Source organism: Pongo pygmaeus, chromosome 4 (assembly GCF_028885625.2).
Source record: "Pongo pygmaeus isolate AG05252 chromosome 4, NHGRI_mPonPyg2-v2.0_pri, whole genome shotgun sequence".
NCBI classification, from domain to species: domain Eukaryota; kingdom Metazoa; phylum Chordata; class Mammalia; order Primates; family Hominidae; genus Pongo; species Pongo pygmaeus.
In genome coordinates this window covers 62,214,050-62,235,755 of record NC_072377.2, presented here as the reverse complement: position 1 = coordinate 62,235,755, position 21,706 = coordinate 62,214,050, and the positions used below count along the sequence as shown (strand labels likewise).

Below are 21,706 nucleotides of genomic sequence, written 5' to 3'. Positions count from 1 at the left end.
CCACTTTTAAGTCAATGTGATATTAATGTACCACAGACCTTAATGACCATAGTCATTTAACAAGTATTTATTGAGTGGCTACTTTGTGCTAGGCACAAGGATGACTGTATACTTACGTAAAAATTAATTCAAACTTGTTTCTTTTAAAATTATGTCAGTAGTCAGCTGTTCATTAGTCGGACTTTTAAATTATTGGAAGAGTGGAGGTTGGAGGCATTTTTTCAGTTTTATTATTGACAGAAAATGAATATAATTGTTAACCACTTAAAAGTCAGACTGTTTTTGTTGTAAATTCACTAAAAATTAGCCTACAGCTTTAGATAAGCTCTCTGCATACCCACAAATTAGGCAATTGTTTAAGTATATAGTTGCACTGATTATCATTTAATAGTATATTATTGAATATTATATAACATCTAATATTAAATATTTATGTATATGAAGTAAATCATAGGAGAATTTCATATTTCTCTCATAAGGTTCCAACTGCTTCTTAATTATATGTTATAAAAAGATAGTTTTCTTAATTAATGTGATGTAATCATTTCTAACTCTAGCACTGCCTTCTTATTCTTCCAGGAGGAAATAGCAAAAGACCTATTGTCAGGTGATGACGAGGAAACTCAGTCTTCTGCGGACGATCTGACGCCATCTGTGACTTCCCATGAAACTTCTGATTTCTTCCCTAGGCCTTTACGATGTAAGAAACCCAGTGGATTACTGATAAATAGTAACATTGATACTGTAGCTTTAGTACATTTTATTGTGTTCAGTAATTTGTGTCAGAATATTCTAAATATTTTACGTGGTTGAGATAAAATACTTCTATAATTTAAACAAGATTATAACCTTTCTTTTGGGGTATAGGTGAACTAATATGCCATTTAAAAATTGAAATATTTGGCCAGGTGCAGTGGCTCACACCTGTAATCCCAGCACTTTGGGAGGCCGAGGCAGGCGGATCTCTTGAGGCCAGGAGTTTGAGACCAGCCTAGCCAACGTGGTGAAACCTGTTCTTTACTAGAAATACAAAAAATTAGCCAGGTGTGGTGGCACGCACTTGTAATCCCAGCTACTTGGGAGGCTGAAGCACGAGAATCACTTGAACCTTGGGGGTGAAGGTTACAGCCAGCTGGAGATCATGCTACTGCACTCCAGCCTGGGTGACAGAGAGAGATTCTGTCTCGATAATAATAATAATAATAATAATATAAAATAAAAATGGAAATATTGACTTTATTTTTACAAGGCCATTTTCCTTCTCAAGACTCATCTGTTGCTATGATAACCAATCTTAGTTTGACCACAAAATTTTATAGACCTTTTTTGAATTTCTATTAAAAGGCTCCTGCTCTCCTAGTTTTGAAAACTTATCAGTGCTCAAAAGATATTTTTACTTTTAATGATTCATCTTTTTCCTATTAGTTCTTGGTGTTACCTCTTAATGTTTATCAGTAATATTTAAAAGGTTTTGGGGTTGGGCGTGTGATCCCAACACTTTGGGAGGCTGAGGTAAGAGGATCACTTTAGGCCAGGAGTTCTAGACCACCCTGGGTAACATAGCAAGACCCTGTCTCTACAAAAAAATTTTCAAATAAAAAACTTAGCTGGGTATAGTGGCATGCACATGTAGTCTCAGCTATTTGGGAGGCTGAGGTAGGAGGATCACTCAAGCTCAGGACTTTGAGGTCACAGGGAGCCATGATCAGGCTACTGCTCTCCAGCCTGGGTGACAGAGTGAGACCCTGTTTCTAAAAATAAATAAATAAAATGTTTTGGACTAAAATAATTTCTTAGATGCAATCTCACTTTTTTTTTTAGGTATTTTTATGATAGAAGAACTGTTTGGTCAATAAGTTCAAATATCCATGCATTCGTGTGTGTACAAAAACAGTTTTGATGGACCTAGTATGCAACTCTGTGTGTGTATCTCCTGGATTAGTATAATCAGAACTCCAGTGTTTTACTTTCTTTTTAAGGTGACCACAGTGGTTTCCTTTTACCTCCCAAACTATTTAATAGTATACCATAATAATTATCAGGATACTATACACTTTTTTTTTTGAGATGGAGTCTCACTCTGTTGCCCAGGCTGGAGTGCAATGGCATGATCTTGGCTCACTGCCACCTTTGCCTCCCAGGTTCAGGCGATTCTCCTGCCTCAGCCTCCCGAGTAGCTGTGATGACAGGCACCCTCCACCATGCCCAGCTAATTTTTTTGTATTTTTAGTAGAGCCTGTTGGCCAGGCTGGTCTTAAACTCCTGACCTCAAGCAATCCACCCACCTCGGCCTCCCAAAGTGCTAGGATTACAGCCGTGAGAGCCACTGCACCGGCCAGGATACTATATACTTTATTAGGATTTTCAGTGTCTCATTTTGACCAATGTTGATTGTGAGAAACATGCAGGTGGTTTAGTATACTTATGCTGATCTCACATATTTAACAACATTTTGTAAAATACAACAGGCATTCTTCCAGGTTCTGCAAAAATAGGCAGTAAAAACCTTTTTAATTTTTGTCTTTTAAGCAAATACTGCATGTGATGGTGATAAGGAATCAGAGGTTGAAGATGTTGAAACAGACAGTGGTAATTCACCTGAAGATTTGAGGAAGGTAAGCTGAGTTAATATAGTGGACTAAATTGGCTTTTAAAAATATTTCTGAAATGATTTATGATAATTTTGTTGTTCTGACCTGTAGAAACTGATTAATGAGTTGGGGCTTTTTTTCAGTATTTTTTTTTTAATAAGTTATTTTTACCTCTCAATTTTCCTGTAGGAAATAATGATTGGTTTACAATATCAGGCAGAGATTCCCCCTTATCTTGGAGAGTACGATGGTAATGAGAAAGGTAAGGAAAGCTTTTGATTTTGATAATGTTTGGTAGATAAGGTTACCACTTGATACATTTATTTAAATATCTGGCTTTATACCAGCCTTGGCAATATATAGATAGATTTGGGAAACATGCGGAGTTAGGATTTTTAGGCCTGACTTAGGAAAAATGTATCAAAGTTAATCACTAGACTCAGAGTTTCCCCTCACCCCCCACCCCGCCCAAGGCACATGCTGAGCCAGTGTGCTCAGTGCCTGTTCGAATAGTGAAGAGCCTCCCGCACTGCTGTGCCTTGGCCTTCATCCTGCTTCAGTAGAAGTGGGTAGGATCTCATCACCTGAGATAATGAGAATGTTAAGATACAGTCTTCTGGAAAGAAAACTCTTGAGGGAAAAAGAGACTGGAAGAAGTTCTCCTTCCCCAGCCCCAAAAGAGCAGGAAGTGAAATGTAAGGATCTGCTTTCGCTTGTATACTCCTAATTATGTGTAATCAGTTTTTCCTCATGTTTTTGGTGCATTCCAACTGTAGTTGGTTTTCAAAATATGGAGGGGATAAGGTGGTAGGATATAAAAATATAGGTACACCTTCTTAGTTGAACTCGGGAATATTTCCATGGGTGTTTGGCCTTTTCCCTAAGTTGATTTATCCCTGTGAAGTCACAAGGGCAAAAGCAGCACCCAACACAATACTTCCTGAGTCCTTCTTTTTCCTTTCCTCCATACCAGGTCATCCTCCATTTAAAGGAGGGGAGGAGTGGTTACCCTGGGGTTGTTAGCCATGGCAGCCACTAGGAACACCGTTTTCCTAAACTGCTTTCAAAGTGTTAAAAGACAGTTGTCCCAGGGGAAGCAAAACATAGCTGATGATGTTCAGATGTGCCAGCCTTCTCACCTCACCACCCAAATGCAACACTTGGCCTTTGAGCCAAGTACATGCTCAGCAACTGTAGGTCTTTAGGTCACACATAGTAGAGGTGATATTCTGTCAGTGCTGCAGATTGGAGGGAAGGTGTACTTTCTCTATCTTTTGAGGGAATAAACCCAAATAGTTTTACCTATTTCACTTGTGACCAAAGAGTAAAGAAAGTTCTAGGAACTTCTCTCAAAAGTCAAGTCTTACTGCTTCACAGGCACACTTTATTTTTAACTTTCCTGCTAACTGGGAATGACAATGCCTGCCTCCTACAGTTGGGATGATAATGCCCTTATCATGGTCCCTGGTACCTGGTAGTGTGTTCTCAGTAAATTATTTTTATTAGCTATAGTCAGTATTATGCACTTGAAGAACGGATTGCACTTGAAGCACTGGACTAAATACTTGGGCCATTCATATTACTTTATAGTGTAAAGTAGAAGCTTTGAGTAAAGTGGCAGAGTGCATTAATAAAACATAAACTTGTTTTAATGACATTTTGTTCATTAATATATCAGTCTCTTTAAGAGATTGTGGAAAGTTTACTTTTCTTACTGTTTCTCCCTCTTCCCAAAAACCTCCCTAGGGAGGTTTGGTTAATCTACTTTCTCCTTGAAATAAAAGTTATCTTGTTGGGAGAAAAAGTATATCTTTCTTAGCTATTTCCTTATTACCAGATATTTTGGGTTTTATTTATTTGCAATTTTGAACCTCTAGAGATTTAATAGAGCAATTTAGGGATTTCAAGAGAAAATTCCAATGAGGTTATTAGAGAATTTACACAGGTTATTTTTGCCCCTTCATTAGAAGAGTATAAGATAACCACTATGGGGTTTTATATTAGACTTTACTAGGCATGGAGAGCCTTCAGATTGGTCAGTATATCCAACCACCAAAAAAGCTACTTGCTTTGGCCCCTGGAATCCTGGGCCTATAATAAAGTTAAATTTTCGCTTGTGTGTGAAAGGCCCTACTTAATGGCTAATCAGATTACTGGTGTCTTCAAAGTTATTTACTTGTCCCACTGGATAGCCTATCGAGGAAGACAAAGAATTGTTTGTGTACGTCTTTGAGTGCATTCGTGATTTTTAATATGTTAATGGGATTTTCTTTATCAGTATATGAAAACGAAGACCAGTTACTTTGGTGTCCTGATGTGGTTTTGGAGAGCAAAGTTAAGGAATACCTTGTTGAGACTTCATTAAGGACTGGCAATGAAAAAATAATGGATAGGATTTCTGCAGGAACACACACAAGGGACAATGAACAGGTATACTTCAACTTCTGTTGAAACAGCAGCCAGTTTACAGTATCTTCTTGATTTCTTATATTTGATACAGATATTTTTAACATGTGAAGTAGATATCTTTTCTGATAGAGTTTTAAAATGTGCAAAATACTGGTTTAAAAAACCATAACCTTGAGTTCTAGAGATAACTTCACTGTAGTTTTGTATCTTTTCTTCTGGTCTTTTAAAAAATACTTTTACATATGTCTTACTTGAGATGCCATTTTATATCCTTTTAATTAATTAATCTTATTCTCCTTTGCCATTGAGAATTATTTAATACCTCATTCTTGATGTCTGTATAGTCTGTCCTATACTTTTTTTAAAAAAAATTTTCCCTAAATTTCAACATACTGTGTACTTATCCTATACTTGTAATTCATTTATTTAAACATTCTCTGTGGTTGGACTTTTAGATTTTATAAGTGTATTCTTTGAATTATTCTCAACTTTATTTAGGAAGTGATTAAAAAGTAATGTCTATTAAGACTGTATAAATTTGACTTAGGAGCGTTTGTTAAGCGCTTGTGTACCTGTAGATTCAGAATACTCTCCTCATCACATGTGGGATGGGGGATGGGAACGTTGCCTATTAAGCTTTTCGAATACCCCTAAGTTTTGCCCCTCTGACATCATTCTGCTTCTTTCATATGCCTTTATCACTGAGAATCCCCAACCCTGACTAATAAGTATTCAGAGGTAGGCAGACACAAGCTTGAATTCTGAAGTAACATAGGGAAGTTATACTAGCTGTCAAAAAGAAATTCCGTTGGGTTTTTGTATTGATATTTCAAGTCTATATTAATTTTAGAAGAATTAAAACCTTTATAACATTAGAAACTCAAATGTTTTTGCTTTTTTGAATATCACATGCATCTCACTAATTCCTCAATATCTTTTATATGTGTGTGTATTCAATGCTATTGGAAAGGGGAGCTCTATTTTATTTATTTATTTATTTATTTATTTATTTATTTATTTATTTATGTAATTTTCTGAGATGGAGTCTTGCTCTGTCACCCAGGCTGGAGTGCAGTGGCGCGATGTCAGCTCACTGCAACCTCCACCTCCTGGGTTCAAGCAGTTCTTCTGCCTCAGCCTCCCGAGTAACTGGGATTACAGGCACGCACCACCGTGCCTGGCTAATTTTTGAAGCCAGGCTGGTCTCAAACTCTTGACCTTGTGATCTGCCTGCCTCAGCCTCCCAAATGTTGGGATTACAGGCGTGAGCCACCGTGCCCGGCCCTCTATTATATTTATAATTGTATATTGTTGATGTTGAGAAATACCAATTTTTAAAAAAATGTATCTTAAACTGTTGAAACTACTTGACTCAGGTGTTTCTCAGGTTTTCTAGTTTGCTTTTTAAAAAATTTATGGTAATATCATTTTTGTTTGACACATCATAATTGCATACATTTATGGAGTGGTTTTCTGGCTTTTGGGTCATTATTAAATTACACTTTTGTTCCTTAACATTATTAGTCCTGCTTTATGTCTTAATGCATTAGCTGTAACTCTGAGATATTTGGTAATAACAGTGATTTGGTGCCTGCTTTTGGTGGAAGTAATACATCTAAGGTTTTTACATTAAGAATAATACTGATCCTTGGTTCTACTGTCTTTATTATAGCAAGATAATATCCATCTATTTATAACTATTATAGTTTTTGTCTTTTTAAAATTAGAAATGAATATCAGATACTTTTTAAGCAGCTGTTGATTTGATTTTTTTAAATTAAAATTTAATTATACATATTTAGGTACACAGTGATGTCTTGATACACATAATGTATAGTGATCAGATCAGGGTAATTAGCTTAGAGATGATTTTTTAAAATGTAGGCTATTGATATATTATATTAAAAGTTTTCCTAATATTGAACCATCTTCACTTCCTTAAAATTTACTTGGGAAGGTAGATAGATTATTTAACTTTCAATTGAATTCTGTTATTCCTGTTTATTATCTTCATAATTCCAAGCAGATTTAATAGGAATATATTCTAATTTTAAAAAGTGGCACCTTTCATAGTAGATGGAAATAACTGAGACTGTTATATCCTAGTCTGAAGTGCCATGCCTATTATTCCAGGCCTGCTGCTGTTCCCTTATATTAAAACTAAAAGAGACAGGGAGGAAATGACATCAAGGGACAGACTGTAACTAATTTTTCCAAACTAGAAAAAGAAACATCTAAAATAGGGGAAACTCTAATCTTAGACCTAGTGTTTTTGTTTGTTTGTTTTTAAAAAAAGTCAAGAATGATACAGGCAGGTGACTTCTGAGAGGTAGCGCGAGGATGAACAAACTCACATGGTACCAGAGTCAATCTGCACGATAGTTATATAGACTAAATGCTTGGGCAAATATACCTTCAAATGCCCTGAAATTAAAGAGGATTTCAGTGTTTATCAAGACTCCAATATTTATCAAAACTCTTATACCTGTTTTTTAAAATGCTGTTAGGTATGAACTTCTAATACTTTTTATTGAATATCCATCCCAGGCATTATATGAACTTCTCAAGTGTAACCACAATATAAAGGAAGCAATTGAAAGATACTGCTGCAATGGAAAGGCCTCTCAAGGTAAGAAACACTTGGGTTTAAGAGAGGGACATGACAGGGATGGTCATTTGGGGATCAGAATAAGCAAAGTATCCTAAGGGACAGAGCAATCCTGTAACACTTTTGTAAGATCTGGTTCAGCTCCATAGCAAATAATTTTTCCTTTTCTTGCACTCTATTTTTAGATGTATCAGAGATTGTTCAAATACAAATTAGTCACCCCCCTGCCACCTCTACTTTCTGGAAGAAATAGTTACAGAACAAAGCAGACCCCAGAGATGACAATATGTCCAAAGTAATTAAAAAGAATGGTTTTATGATTTCATTGAAAAAAAGTTTTTTTTCCTTTTTTTTTTTTTTTTTAGCCAGACAGGAAATGAAAAGGAGATTAAAGATTAAAAAAGAAACATGTATAATATATTCCGCTGAATTTATTTCAAGAATTGTATTTTTAGTAATCATGTAATAACATTTTATAGTTCTTATGTTTTGTGTGTGTCAAGGAAAATGGTTAGCTTCTATTTCAGTATTTTTTCTCATTATATAAATGGATTGCATGCACCATAGCTTTCATTAAATATGTGTGGAATGAAAATAATACTTAGTAATATTACTAGATGACTTGGAAAGGTATTAAAACTAAAAATAATACATTTAAACTTATGAATTGAGATAGTCTATTAAAATGTCTCCCTTAGAAAAGCTGCTTCTTTGAAAAAAAATTATTTTAGGCTCTCAAAACTCAAAATACTGGTTTCTTCTTTAGTTCAAACTATTTTTCACCTTTATTACGGACTGCTATTAATGGCTTTGGGGACCTGGTCTCCCATGTCAAATGAGACACTTCAGAGATACAGATGAGTAATAACTAATCTTAAGTCTAGGCTATGACTCTTTGAAGACCTTCCAGGTCTCTGCCCCAAGTAGATATGGAATTCACCAACATTAACATCCGCTGGAAAATTGAATGGGATTTATTATTTTGAGAGCATGGACTGTTTCTTATTTCCTTTATATTTCCAGAGTATAGCACTCCACACACCAATTTCAAATAAATATGTGTTGATTATACTTTACTTATGGTCGCTAATTAAAGAATTTGTGGTTTTGTTTTTTGTCTTTTTTGAGACAGGGTCTCACTCTGTCTCCCAGGCTGGAGGGAAGTGGCATGGTCACAGCTTAGTATAGCCTTGATCTCTTGAGCTCAGGTGATCCTCCCACCTCAGCTTCCCAAGTAGCGGGAACTATAGGTGCCTGCCACCACGCCTGGCTAGTTTGTTTTTTTGTAGAGACAGGGTCTTTTCATGTTGCCCATGCTGATTTCAAACTCCTGGGCTCAAGTGATCCTCCTGCGTTGGCTTCCCACAGAGTGCTGGGATTACAGGCATGAGCCACCACATCTGGCTAGAACTTGTGGTTTTGAGGTAAGACCAAAACAGCTTCTTTCCCCCAATAAAGGAGGTAGAGTTTTTTTTTCTAATTGAAAAATACGCTCATTGTTTAAAAAAATTTTTTTTTAATCAGAAAAACAGGCATGTTTTAGAAAAATGTTAAATTCTCATCTCATAATGTAGTGGAGAAAAAGCAGTGTTTGTATTTTTGTATTCTAGACTTGAACTGTAGTATGCATGCTTTTGGTAATTCTAACTGAAATCTCCTGCATACAGAGAGAGAGAGAGAGAAAGAGAGAGAGTGTGTGTGTGTGTGTGTGTGAGAGAGAGAGAGAGAGAGAGTTTATGACCTTTTATAGGGAAAACATACTGAAAATCAGTGATTCACATAAGAGAATTTGGGGGCCCACGAATTTTATTTTAAATTTTTTTTTAGAGGGAATGACTGCATGGACGGAAGAAGAATGCCGAAGCTTTGAACATGCACTCATGCTTTTTGGAAAAGATTTTCATCTTATACAGAAGAATAAGGTAAATTAGGCAGATTAGTACAGATAAATTACTAGTTACAGTGAATGTAAGCAACTAATTTATAAGTCACTTAAGTAGGAAAAAAGAACAACTTATTAATGTTCCCTTGCCATTAGCATTTCAGATATCATTCTAACATGACTAATTTGCTCAGAGATGCCACAGCCTGCTTATGGAATGGCTGATAGTATATTCACATATCTTTTCACATAAACAGTTAACACAGAAAGTGGACTCACTGTATTTTTTAGGAAGTCTCACTCTCATTTCTCCTTGACTTTCCTTTCTTATCAAGCCATTCAGAGGTTTGTGGCCTCAAAATAATTTGTCTTCAGCAGTGAGAGTAGCTGTTGCTGAAGGAAGAAACATTGTTACTAAAACAACTAGAAACATATTCTAACACCACCAGATGCTGGTAAGGATGGGAAGCAACAGGAACTCTTACTCATTGCCTGTAGGAATGCAAAGTGGTACAGCCACGTTGGAAGATAGCTTGGAAGTTTCTTATAATACCAACCATAGTCTTACCGTATAATTAAGTAATCCTGTTCCTTGGCATTTACCCAAATGCGTTGAAAACTTATGTCCACACAAAAGTGTTTATAGCAGCTTTCATCATAATTGCTAAAACTTGGAAGGAACCTGTATGTCCTTTGAGGTGAAAGGATAAACAAACTGTGGCACCTGCAAAACTGTACTATTATTCAGCACTAAAAAAATTGAGCTAACAAGCCACAAGGAGACATGTGAAATCCTAAATGCATATTATTAAGTGAAGGAAGCCAATCTGAAAAGACTCCATACTGTAGCTTTCCAAATATATGATATTCTGAAAAAAGCAAAACTATGGAAACAATAAAAAGATCACTGGTGCCAGGGCCGAGGCAGGAGGGAGAGGTGAATAGGCAGAGCACAGACCATTTTCAGGGCAATGAAACTATCCTGTATGATGATACTGTAATGATAGAGACATGTAATTACACATTTGTCAAAACCCATGGAATGTACATCATCAAGAGTAAACCCTAATGTAAACCATGGTCTTTGGGTGTTGATGTGTCAGTGTAGGTACATTGATTTTTTTAACAGATATACTATTCCAATGTCGGATGTTGAAAGTAGAACATCAGGATATATAGGAACTCTCTACTTTCTGTTCAGTTCTGCTGTGAACCTCAAACTACTCTTAAAAACTAAAGTGTATTCAAAATACATAGGTATGTTCATTAGAATAGTTTGGAATAATTCTCATTAAAATATGCTCTGTTTATTTCCTCTTTTCATCCTAAAGGAAGGCAGGGTTCTGAAGCATTTGGGTGGGTAGCTCAGTATTTTATGCTTTTATAAAAACTAATGGACTTTAGTTTTTAGAGCAGTTTTAGGTTTACAGCAAAGTTAACCAGAAAGTATTGAGTTCCCATATGTCCCTTCCACTCCTATAGTTATTATTATATCTTTTATTATTAATAGTGTGGCACATTTGTTAAAATTAATGAGCCAATATTGATACATTATTATTATTAAAAGTCCATAGTTTACATTAAGGTTCGCTCTTCATGTTGTACAGTCCATTGATTTTGGCAAATATATAATGATATATATCCACCAGTATAGTATCATACAGAGTAGTTTCACTGACCTAAAAATCTCATGTTTTATTCTTCCCTCTGTCCCTTCCCCCTCCTCCCTAACAACTTCTAGCAGCCATTGATCTTTTTATTGTCTGTACTGCTGCCATTTCAGAATGTCATATAGTTGGAATTATACAGTATGCAGCCTTTTCAGATTGGCTTCTTTGACTTAGCAATATGCATTTAAGTTTTCACCATGGGGTTTTTTGTTGGTTTGTTTGTGTTTGTTTTGAGGCTTGATAGCTCATTCTTTTTTTTATCACTGAATAGTATTCCATTATATGGATGTACTAGTGTATTTATTCACTTACCTATTAGAGGATACCTTGGTTGCTTCCAAGTTTTGGCAATTATCATTAAAGCTATAAATATTCATGTGCAGGTTTTTATGTGGATGTAGGTTTTCAATTCATTTGTCTAAATACGAAGGAGTAAGGATTACAGGATAGAATGGTAAAAATGTGTTTATTTTGCATGAAACTGCCAAACTATCTTCCAAGCAGTAATGAATGAGTTCTGTTGCTCTACATCTTCAGCAGCATTTGGTGGTGTCAGTGTTTTGGATTTCACCACTGTAATAGTTTTTAATGCCATCTCTTTATTGTTTTAATTTGTAATTCCCTCATGAGGATGATGTTGACCATCTTTTCTTATGCTTATTTGCCATTTGTGTGTTTTTTTTCAGGTGTTCATTCAGATTTTTTGCCCAGATTTTAATTGGGTAGTTTGTATTCTTATTGAGTTTAGGGAGTTATTTGTATATTTTGGATTCTAGTCCTTTATCAGCTATATGTTTTGCAAATATTTTCTTCCATTTTGAGGCTTGTGTTTTTATTCCCTTGCCAGTGTGTTTGCAGAGTAAAAGTTTTTAATTTTAATGATGTCCAACTTAGAATTTCATCTGATTGTTCACGCTTTTAGCATTTTATTTAAAAAAATCATTGCCAAACCTAAGGTCACCTAGATTTTCTACTGTTGTCTTCTAAGAGCTTTATAGTTTTGCATTTACATTCAGGTCTGTAATCCATTTTGAGTTAATTTTTGAAAGGAGTAAGGTCTATGTCTAGATTCATTTCTCTTTTTTTTTATGTGGATGTCCAGTTGTACTAGCATCATTTGTGGAAAAGACATTCTTCCTCCATGGAATTGCCTTTGTTCTTTGGTTAAAGATCAGTTGACTGTACCCGTGGGGTGTATTTCTGGGCTCTCTCTTCTGTTCCTTTAATCTATTTGTCTTCCCCTCCCCCCGCCCCGATACCATACTGTCTTGATTACTATAGCTTTATAGTAAATCTTGAAGTTGGGGACTGTCAGTACTTTGATTTTATCTTTTCGTAATACTATGTTGGCTATTCTGGGTATTTTGCCTTTCCATATAAAATTAGTTTGTTGATACCCACAAAATCACTTGCTGGGATTTTGATTGGGTTTGCGCTAAATCGGTAGGTCAAGCTAGGAAGAACTGACGTCTTAACAATGAAGTGTCTTCCTATCCATGAACGTAGAATATTTCTTCGTTAAGTTCTTCTTTGATTTCTTTAATCAGAGTTTGGTAGTTTTTCTCATACAGATTTTGCATATATTTTGTTATATTTATACCCAAGTATTTTAATTTTGGGGTGCTAATGTAAATGGTCTTGTGTTTTAAATTTCAAATTTCAATTGTCATTGCTGTTATATAGGAAAGCAGTTCCCTGACCCCTGACCCCCGAGCAGCCTAACTGGGAGGCACCCCCCAGCAGGGGCAGACTGACCCCTCACACAGCCGGCCAGGTACTCCAACAGACCTGCAGCTGAGGGTTCTGTCTGTTAGAAGGAAAACTAACAGAAAGGACATCCACACCAAAAACCCATCTGTACATCACCATCATCAAAGACCAAAAGTAGATAAAACCACAAAGATGGGGAAAAAACAGAGCAGAAAAACTGGAAACTCTAAAAACCAGAGTACCTCTCCTCCTCCAAAGGAACGCAGTTCCTCACCAGTAACGGAACAAAGCTGGACGGAGAATGACTTTGACGAGCTGAGAGAAGAAGGCTTCAGACAATCAAATTACTCCGAGCTACGGGAGGATATTCAAACCAAAGGCAAAGAAGTTGAAAACTTTGAAAAAAATTTAGAAGAATGTATAACTAGAATAACCAATACAGAGAAGTGCTTAAAGGAGCTGATGGAGCTGAAAACCAAGGCTCGAGAACTACGTGAAGAATGCAGAAGCCTCAGGAGCTGATGCGATCAAATGGAAGAAAGGGTATCAGCCCTGGAAGATGAAATGAATGAAATGAAGCGAGAAGGGAAGTTTAGAGAAAAAAGAATAAAAAGAAACGAGCAAAGCCTCCAAGAAATGTGGGACTATGTGAAAAGACCAAATCTACGTCTGATTGGTGTACCTGAAAGTGACGGGGAGAATGGAAACAAGTTGGAAAACACTCTGCAGGATATTATCCAGGAGAACTTCCCCAATCTAGCAAGGCAGGCCAACATTCAGATTCAGGAAATACAGAGAACGCCACAAAGATACTCCTCGAGAAGAGCAACTCCAAGACACATAATTGTCAGATTCACCAAAGTTGAAATGAAGGAAAAAACGTTAAGGGCAGCCAGAGAGAAAGGTCGGGTTACCATCAAAGGGAAGCCCATCAGACTAACAGCGGATCTCTCGGCAGAAACCCTACAAGCCAGAAGAGAGTGGGGGCCAATATTCAACATTCTTAAAGAAAAGAATTTTCAACCCAGAATTTCATATCCAGCCAAACTAAGCTTCATAAGTGAAGGAGAAATAAAATACTTTACAGACAAGCAAATGCTGAGAGATTTTGTCACCACCAGGCCTGCCCTAAAAGAGCTCCTGAAGGAAGCGCTAAACATGGAAAGGCACAACCGGTACCAGCCACTGCAAAATCATACCGAAATGTAAAGACCATTGAGACTAGGAAGAGACTGCATCAACTAACGAGCAAAATATCCAGCTAACATCATAATGACAGGATCAAATTCACACATAACAATATTAACTTTAAATGTAAATGGACTAAATGCTCCAATTAAAAGACACAGACTGGCAAATTGGATAAAGACTCAAGACCCATCAGTGTGCTGTATTCAGGAAACCCATCTCACGTGCAGAGACACACATAGGCTCAAAATAAAAGGATGGAGGAAGATCTACCAAGCAAATGGAAAACAAAAAAAGGCAGGGGTTGCAATCCTAGTCTCTGATAAAACAGACTTTAAACCAACAAAGATCAAAAGAGACAAAGAAGGCCATTACATAATGGTAAAGGGATTAATTCAACAAGAAGAGCTAACTATCCTAAATATATATGCACCCAATACAGGAGCACCCAGATTCATAAAGCAAGTCCTGAGTGACCTACAAAGAGACTTAGACTCCCACACATGAATAATGGGAGACTTTAACACCCCACTATCAACATTAGACAGATCAACGAGACAGAAAGTCAACAAGGATACCCAGGAATTGAACTCAGCTCTGCACGAAGCAGACCTAATAGACATCTACAGAACTCTCCACCCCAAATCAACAGAATATACATTTTTTTCAGCACCACACCACACCTATTCCAAAATTGACCATATACTTGGAAGTAAAGCTCTCCTCAATAAATGTAAAAGAACAGAAATTATAACAAACTGTCTCTCAGATCACAGTGCAATCAAGCTAGAACTCAGGATTAAGAATCTCACTCAAAACCGCTCAACTACGTGGAAACTGAACAACCTGCTCCTGAATGACTACTGGGTACATAACGAAATGAAGGCAGAAATAAAGATGTTCTTTGAAACCAACGAGAACCAAGACACAACATACCAGAATCTCTGGGATGCATTCAAAGCAGTGTGTAGAGGGAAATTTATAGCACTAAATGCCCACAAGAGAAAGCAGGAAAGATCCAAAATTGACACCCTAACATCACAATTAAAAGAACTAGAAAAGCAAGAGCAAACACATTCAAAAGCTAGCAGAAGGCAAGAAATAACTAAAATCAGAGCAGAACTGAAGGAAATAGAGACACAAAAAACCCTTCAAAAAATAAATGAATCCAGGAGCTGGTTTTTTGAAAGGATCAACAAAATTGATAGACCGCTAGCAAGATTAATAAAGAAAAAAAGAGAGAAGAATCAAATAGATGCAATAAAAAATGATAAAGGGGATATCACCACCGATCCCACAGAAATACAAACTACCATCAGAGAATATTACAAACACCTCTATGCAAATAAACTAGAAAATCTAGAAGAAATGGATAAATTCCTCAACACATACACCCTCCCAAGACTAAACCAGGAAGAAGTTGAATCTCTGAATAGACCAATAGCAGGAGCTGAAATTGTGGCAATAATCAATAGCTTACCAACCAAAAAAAGTGCAGGACCAGATGGATTCACAGCCGAATTCTACCAGAGGAACAAGGAGGAGCTGGTACCATTCCTTCTGAAACTATTCCAATCAATAGAAAAAGAGGGAATCCTCCCTAACTCATTTTATGAGGCCAGCATCATCCTGATACCAAAGCCTGGCAGAGACACAACAAAAAAAGAGAATTTTAGACCAATATCCTTGATGAACATTGATGCAAAAATCCTCAATAAAATACTGGCAAACAGAATCCAGCAGCACATCAAAAAGCTTATCCACCATGATCAAGTGGGCTTCATCCCTGGGATGCAAGGCTGGTTCAATATACACAAATCAATAAATGTAATCCAGCATATAAACAGAACGAAAGACAAAAACCACATGATTATCTCAATAGATGCAGAAAAGGCCTTTGACAAAATTCAACAACCCTTCATGCTAAAAACTCTCAATAAATTAGGAATTGATGGGACGTATCTCAAAATAATAAGAGCTATTTATGACAAACCCACAGCCAATATCATACTGAATGGGCAAAAACTGGAAGCATTCCCTTTGAAAACTGGCACAAGACAGGGATGCCCTCTCTCACCACTTCTATTCAACATAGTGTTGGAAGTTCTGGCCAGGGCAATTAGGCAGGAGAAGGAAATCAAGGATATTCAATTAGGAAAAGAGGAAGTCAAATTGTCCCTGTTTGCAGATGACATGATAGTATATCTAGAAAACCCCATTGTCTCAGCCCAAAATCTCCTTAAGCTGATAAGCAACTTCAGCAAAGTCTCAGGATACAAAATCAATGTGCAAAAATCACAAGCATTCTTATACATCAATAACAGACAAACAGAGAGCCAAATCATGAGTGAACTCCCATTCACAATTACTTCAAAGAGAATAAAATACCTAGGAATCCAACTTACAAGGGATGGGAAGGACCTCTTCAAGGAGAACTACAAACCACTGCTCAAGGAAATAAAAGAGGATACAAACAAATGGAAGAACATTCCATGCTCATGGGTAGGAAGAATCAATATCATGAAAATGGCCATCCTTCCCAAGGTAATTTACAGATTCAATGCCATCCCCATCAAGCTACCAATGACTTTCTTCACAGAATTGGAAAAAACTACTTTAAAGTTCATATGGAACCAAAAAAGAGCCCGCATCGCCAAGTCAATCCTAAGCCAAAAGAACAAAGCTGGAGGCATCACACTACCTGACTTCAAACTATACTACAAGGCTACAGTAACCAAAACAGCATGGTACTGGTACCAAAACAGAGATATAGATCAATGGAACAGAACAGAGCCATCAGAAATAATGCCACATATCTACAAGTATCTGATCTTTGACAAACCTGACAAAAACAAGAAATGGGGAAAGGATTCCCTATTTAATAAATGGTGCTGGGAAAACTGGCTAGCCATATGTAGAAAGCTGAAACTGGATCCCTTCCTTACACCTTATACAAAAATCAATTCAAGATGGATTAAAGACTTAAATGTTAGACCTAAAACCATAAAAACCCTAGAAGAAAACCTAGGCATTACCATTCAGGACATAGGCATGGGCAAGGACTTCATGTCTAAAACACCAAAAGCAATGGCAACAAAAGCCAAAATTGACAAATGGGATCTAATTAAACTCAAGAGCTTCTGCACAGCAAAAGAAACTACCATCAGAGTGAACAGGCAACCTACAAAATGGGAGAAAATTTTCGCAACCTACTCATCTGACAAAGGGCTAATATCCAGAATCTACAATGAACTCCAACAAATTTACAAGAAAAAAACAAACAACCCCATCAAAAAGTGGGCGAAGGACATGAACAGACACTTCTCAAAAGAAGACATTTATGCAGCCAAAAAGCACATGAAAAAATGCTCACCATCACTGGCCATCAGAGAAATGCAAATCAAAACCACAATGAGATACCATCTCACACCAGTTAGAATGGCAATCATTAAAAAGTCAGGAAACAACAGGTGCTGGAGAGGATGTGGAGAAATAGGAACACTTTTACACTGTTGGTGGGACTGTAAACTAGTTCAACCCTTGTGGAAGTCAGTGTGGCGATTCCTCAGGGATCTAGAACTAGAAATTCCATTCGACCCAGCCATCCCATTACTGGGTATATACCCAAAGGACTATAAATCATGCTGCTATAAAGACACATGCACACGTATGTTTATTGCCGCATTATTCACAATAGCAAAGACTTGGAACCAACCCAAATGTCCAACAATGATAGACTGGATTAAGAAAATGTGGCACATATACACCATGGAATACTATGCAGCCATAAAAAATGATGAGTTCACGTCCTTTGTAGGAACATGGATGAAATTGGAAATCATCATTCTCAGTAAACTATCGCAAGAACAAAAAACCAAACACCGCATATTCTCACTCATAGGTGGGAATTGAACAATGAGAACACATGGACACAGGAAGGGGAACGTCACACTCTGGGGACTGTTGTGGGGTGGGGGGAGTGGGGAGGGATAGCGTTGGGAGATATACCTAATGCTGGATGACGAGTTGGTGGGTGCAGCGCACCAGCATGGCACATGTATACATATGTAACTTACCTGCACATTGCGCACATGTACCATAAAACCTAAAGTATAATAATAATAATAATAATAATAAAAGAAAAAAAAAAAAAAGGAAAGCAGTTGACTTTTGTATATTAACCTTGTCTCCTGAAACTTTGCTATAAGTGCTTATTAGTTACAGGAGATTTTTTGTTGATTCTTTGGAGTTTTCTACGTAGACAGTCATGTCACCTGTAAACAGAGACAGTTTTATTTCTTCCTTCCCAATCTGTATACTTTTTATTTCTTTTTCTTGTCTTACTGCATTAGCTAGACCTTCCAGTATTGATGTTGAAAATTTCACACTTTCTGTATGTTTGAAAATCTAATGTTTCTCAAAGATGAGATAAAGCGTATAATTTAAGACATTTTTAAAGAAGTCTGGATTGTCCTTTTAAGTAAAAAAAAACCATCAGTTTTGTAATGACTTATGAAATTTACTCTATCCATTCATTCCGTAAACAGTTATGTCCTTCCACTTCACTTACCAGACATTGTTTTAGGCACTAGAGATACAACAGTGAATAAGACAGAAAAGGTCTGTGGCCCCACGAAGCCTGCATTCTCTGCGAAGACTTATAGTTAATGATGTTTATTGAAAGGTATACTGTATTTCTTGGTTTAAAAAGCTTATTCCCGTATTAGTAATCTTATATCACAACTTACTCAGGAGTCAGGTTAAAGATACTGAAACTTCTTTATCGGGTACTGATTAAGCAAGGGAGAAAGCGTTTATTGGATAAGGATGAAGAATTTTGTTCATACATCTGAATTCATATTTGTGGCTGTATGTGGTTAGAGGAACCCTGGTTTGGGTGTGGAGCCAAGTTGGTGAGGCTCAAATTTTATTCTTGTTGTTTCCAAAATCTGTTGGATCTAAAAACCAAACATACTGGAGGGAGAAAGCCCTGCCTTTAGCTAGCAAGTCATCTTAAATTCCAGATGCTGTAGACCGTTGATCCATTTGCCAAGGGTTCTTAATCTCTTTTGGAAAGTGGAACTCAATCTGATGAGGCTGCATTCCTTCTCCCCAGAAAAGTATACCTAAATATAATTTTGTGAATTAATAGATCTCAATGAAATCTATTTATGGACCCCTCAGGGGTTAGTTAATCCAAAGTTAAGAACCCTCACTGTAGTCAAAATCACAGAGCTCAGTGAAGAAAAGTAAAGAATGCTAGTGTTTAAGATTTTCAGTAAAGGTGTAAGATAATTTCTGGATACACACTTGTTTTATAAACTAATACATTCTGATTTAAAAAAAAAAAATCTTGGGCTTTTGAAAATGGCCTCATTATTAAATGTAAAGGCATTCCACTAATCAAAGTGTTCAGAACTTTATAATTTATTAAAAGTGTTCAGGTATTTTTGGTGGAGACGGGGTTTCGCCGTGTTGACCGGGCTGGTCTCCAGCTCCTGGCCTCGAGTGATCTGCCTGCCTCGGCCTCCCGAGGTGCTGGGATTGCAGACGGAGTCTCGCTAACTCAATGCTCAATGGTGCTCAGGCTGGAGTGCAGTGGTGTGATCTCGGCTCTCTGCAACCTCCACCTACCAGCCTCCTGCCTTGGCCTCTTAAAGTGCTAAGATTACAGCCTCTGCCCCACCGCCACCCCGTCTAGGAAGTGAGGAGCGTCTCTGCCTGGCCGCCCATCGTCTGGGATGTGAGGAGCCCCTCTGCCCGGCCGCCCTATCTGGGAGGTGAGGAGCGCCTCTGCCCGGCTGCCACCCCGTCTGGGAGGAAGTGAGGAGCGCCTCTGCCCGGCTGCCCCGTCTGGGAGATGAGGAGCACCTCTGCCCGGCCGCCCCGTCTGGGAGGAAGTGAGGAGCGCCTCTGCCCTGTTGCCCTATCTGGGAAGTGAGGAGCGCCTCTGCCTGGCCGCCACCCCGTCTGGGAAGTGAGGAGCGCCTCTGCCCGGCTGCCACCCCATATGGGAAGTGAGGAGCGCCTCTGCCCAGCCGCCCCTTCTGGGAGGTGAGGAGCGCCTCTGCCCAGCCGCCCCGTCTGGGAGGTGAGGAGTGCCTCTGCCCGGCCGCCCCGTCTGGGAGGTGAGGAGCGCCTCTGCCTGGCCGCCACCCCGTCTGGGAGGAAGTGAGGAGCACCTCTGCCCAGCTGCCCCATCTGGGAAGTGAGGAGCGCCTCTGCCCGGCTGCCACCCCCTATGGGAAGTGAGGAGCGCCTCTGCCCGGCCGCCCACTCTGGGAAGTGAGGAGCGCCTCTGCCCAGCCGCCCACTCTGGGAAGTGAGGAGCGCCTCTGCCCGGCCGCCCACTCTGGGAGGTGAGGAGTGCCTCTGCCCGGCCGCCCCGTCTGGGAGGTGAGGAGCGCCTCTGCCTGGCCGCCACCCCCTCTGGGAGGAAGTGAGGAGCGCCTCTGCCTGGCCGCCACCCCGTCTGGGAGGAAGTGAGGAGCACCTCTGCCCAGCTGCCCCATCTGGGAAGTGAGGAGCGCCTCTGCCCGGCTGCCACCCCCTATGGGAAGTGAGGAGCGCCTCTGCCCGGCCGCCCACTCTGGGAAGTGAGGAGCGCCTCTGCCCGGCCGCCCACTCTGGGAAGTGAGGAGCGCCTCTGCCCGGCCGCCCACTCTGGGAGGTGAGGAGTGCCTCTGCCCGGCCGCCCCGTCTGGGAGGTGAGGAGCGCCTCTGCCTGGCCGCCACCCCGTCTGGGAGGAAGTGAGGAGCGCCTCTGCCTGGCCGCCACCCCGTCTGGGAGGAAGTGAGGAGCACCTCTGCCCAGCTGCCCCATCTGGGAAGTGAGGAGCGCCTCTGCCCGGCTGCCACCCCCTATGGGAAGTGAGGAGCGCCTCTGCCCGGCCGCCCACTCTGGGAAGTGAGGAGCGCCTCTGCCCGGCCGCCCACTCTGGGAAGTGAGGAGCGCCTCTGCCCGGCCGCCCACTCTGGGAGGTGAGGAGTGCCTCTGCCCGGCCGCCCCGTCTGGGAGGTGAGGAGCGCCTCTGCCTGGCCACTCCGTCTGGGAAGGGAGGAGCGCCTCTGCCCGGCCACCCCGTCTGGGAGGTGAGGAGCGCCTCTGCCCGGCTGCCACCCCGTCTGGGAGGAAGTGAGGAGCACCTCTGCCCGGCTGCCCCATCTGGGAAGTGAGGAGCGCCTCTGCCCGGCCGCCACCCCATATGGGAAGTGAGGAGCGCCTCTGCCTGACCACTCCGTCTGGGAGGTGAGGAGCGCCTCTGCCCGGCCGCCCCGTCTGGGAGGTGAGGAGTGCCTCTGCCCGGCCGTCACCCCGTCTGGGAGGAAGTGAGGAGCACCTCTGCCCGGCTGCCCCGTCTGGGAGATGAGGAGCACCTCTGCCCGGCCGCCCCGTCTGGGAGATGAGGAGCACCTCTGCCCGGCCGCCCCGTCTGGGAGGTGAGGAGTGCCTCTGCCTGGCTGCCACCCCGTCTGGGAGGAAGTGAGGAGCACCTCTGCCCGGCCGCCCCCTCTGGGAAGTGAGGAGCGCCTCTGCCTGGCCGCCACCCCGTCTGGGAGGAAGTGAGGAGCGCCTCTGCCTGGCTGCCCCATCTGGGAAGGGAGGAGCACCTCTGCCCGGCCGCCACACCGTCTGGGAAGTGAGGAG

At 40.1% G+C, this 21,706-nt stretch overlaps 1 protein-coding gene across 4 annotated transcripts in view; it reads left to right on the top strand.

Annotated features, from left to right (window-relative positions):
* MIER3 (MIER family member 3) overlaps nucleotides 1–21,706 on the top strand; it is a 41,122-nt gene that overhangs the window by 13,539 nt on the left and 5,877 nt on the right. For all 4 annotated transcript variants that reach the window (XM_054487740.2, XM_063664830.1, XM_063664831.1 and 1 more), the window contains 6 exons: nucleotides 580–700; nucleotides 2,530–2,615; nucleotides 2,781–2,853; nucleotides 4,870–5,021; nucleotides 7,548–7,629; nucleotides 9,436–9,530. In XM_054487740.2, coding sequence (XP_054343715.1) covers nucleotides 580–700; nucleotides 2,530–2,615; nucleotides 2,781–2,853; nucleotides 4,870–5,021; nucleotides 7,548–7,629; nucleotides 9,436–9,530 — 609 coding nt within the window. The remainder of the gene's footprint in view (nucleotides 1–579; nucleotides 701–2,529; nucleotides 2,616–2,780; nucleotides 2,854–4,869; nucleotides 5,022–7,547; nucleotides 7,630–9,435; nucleotides 9,531–21,706) is intronic.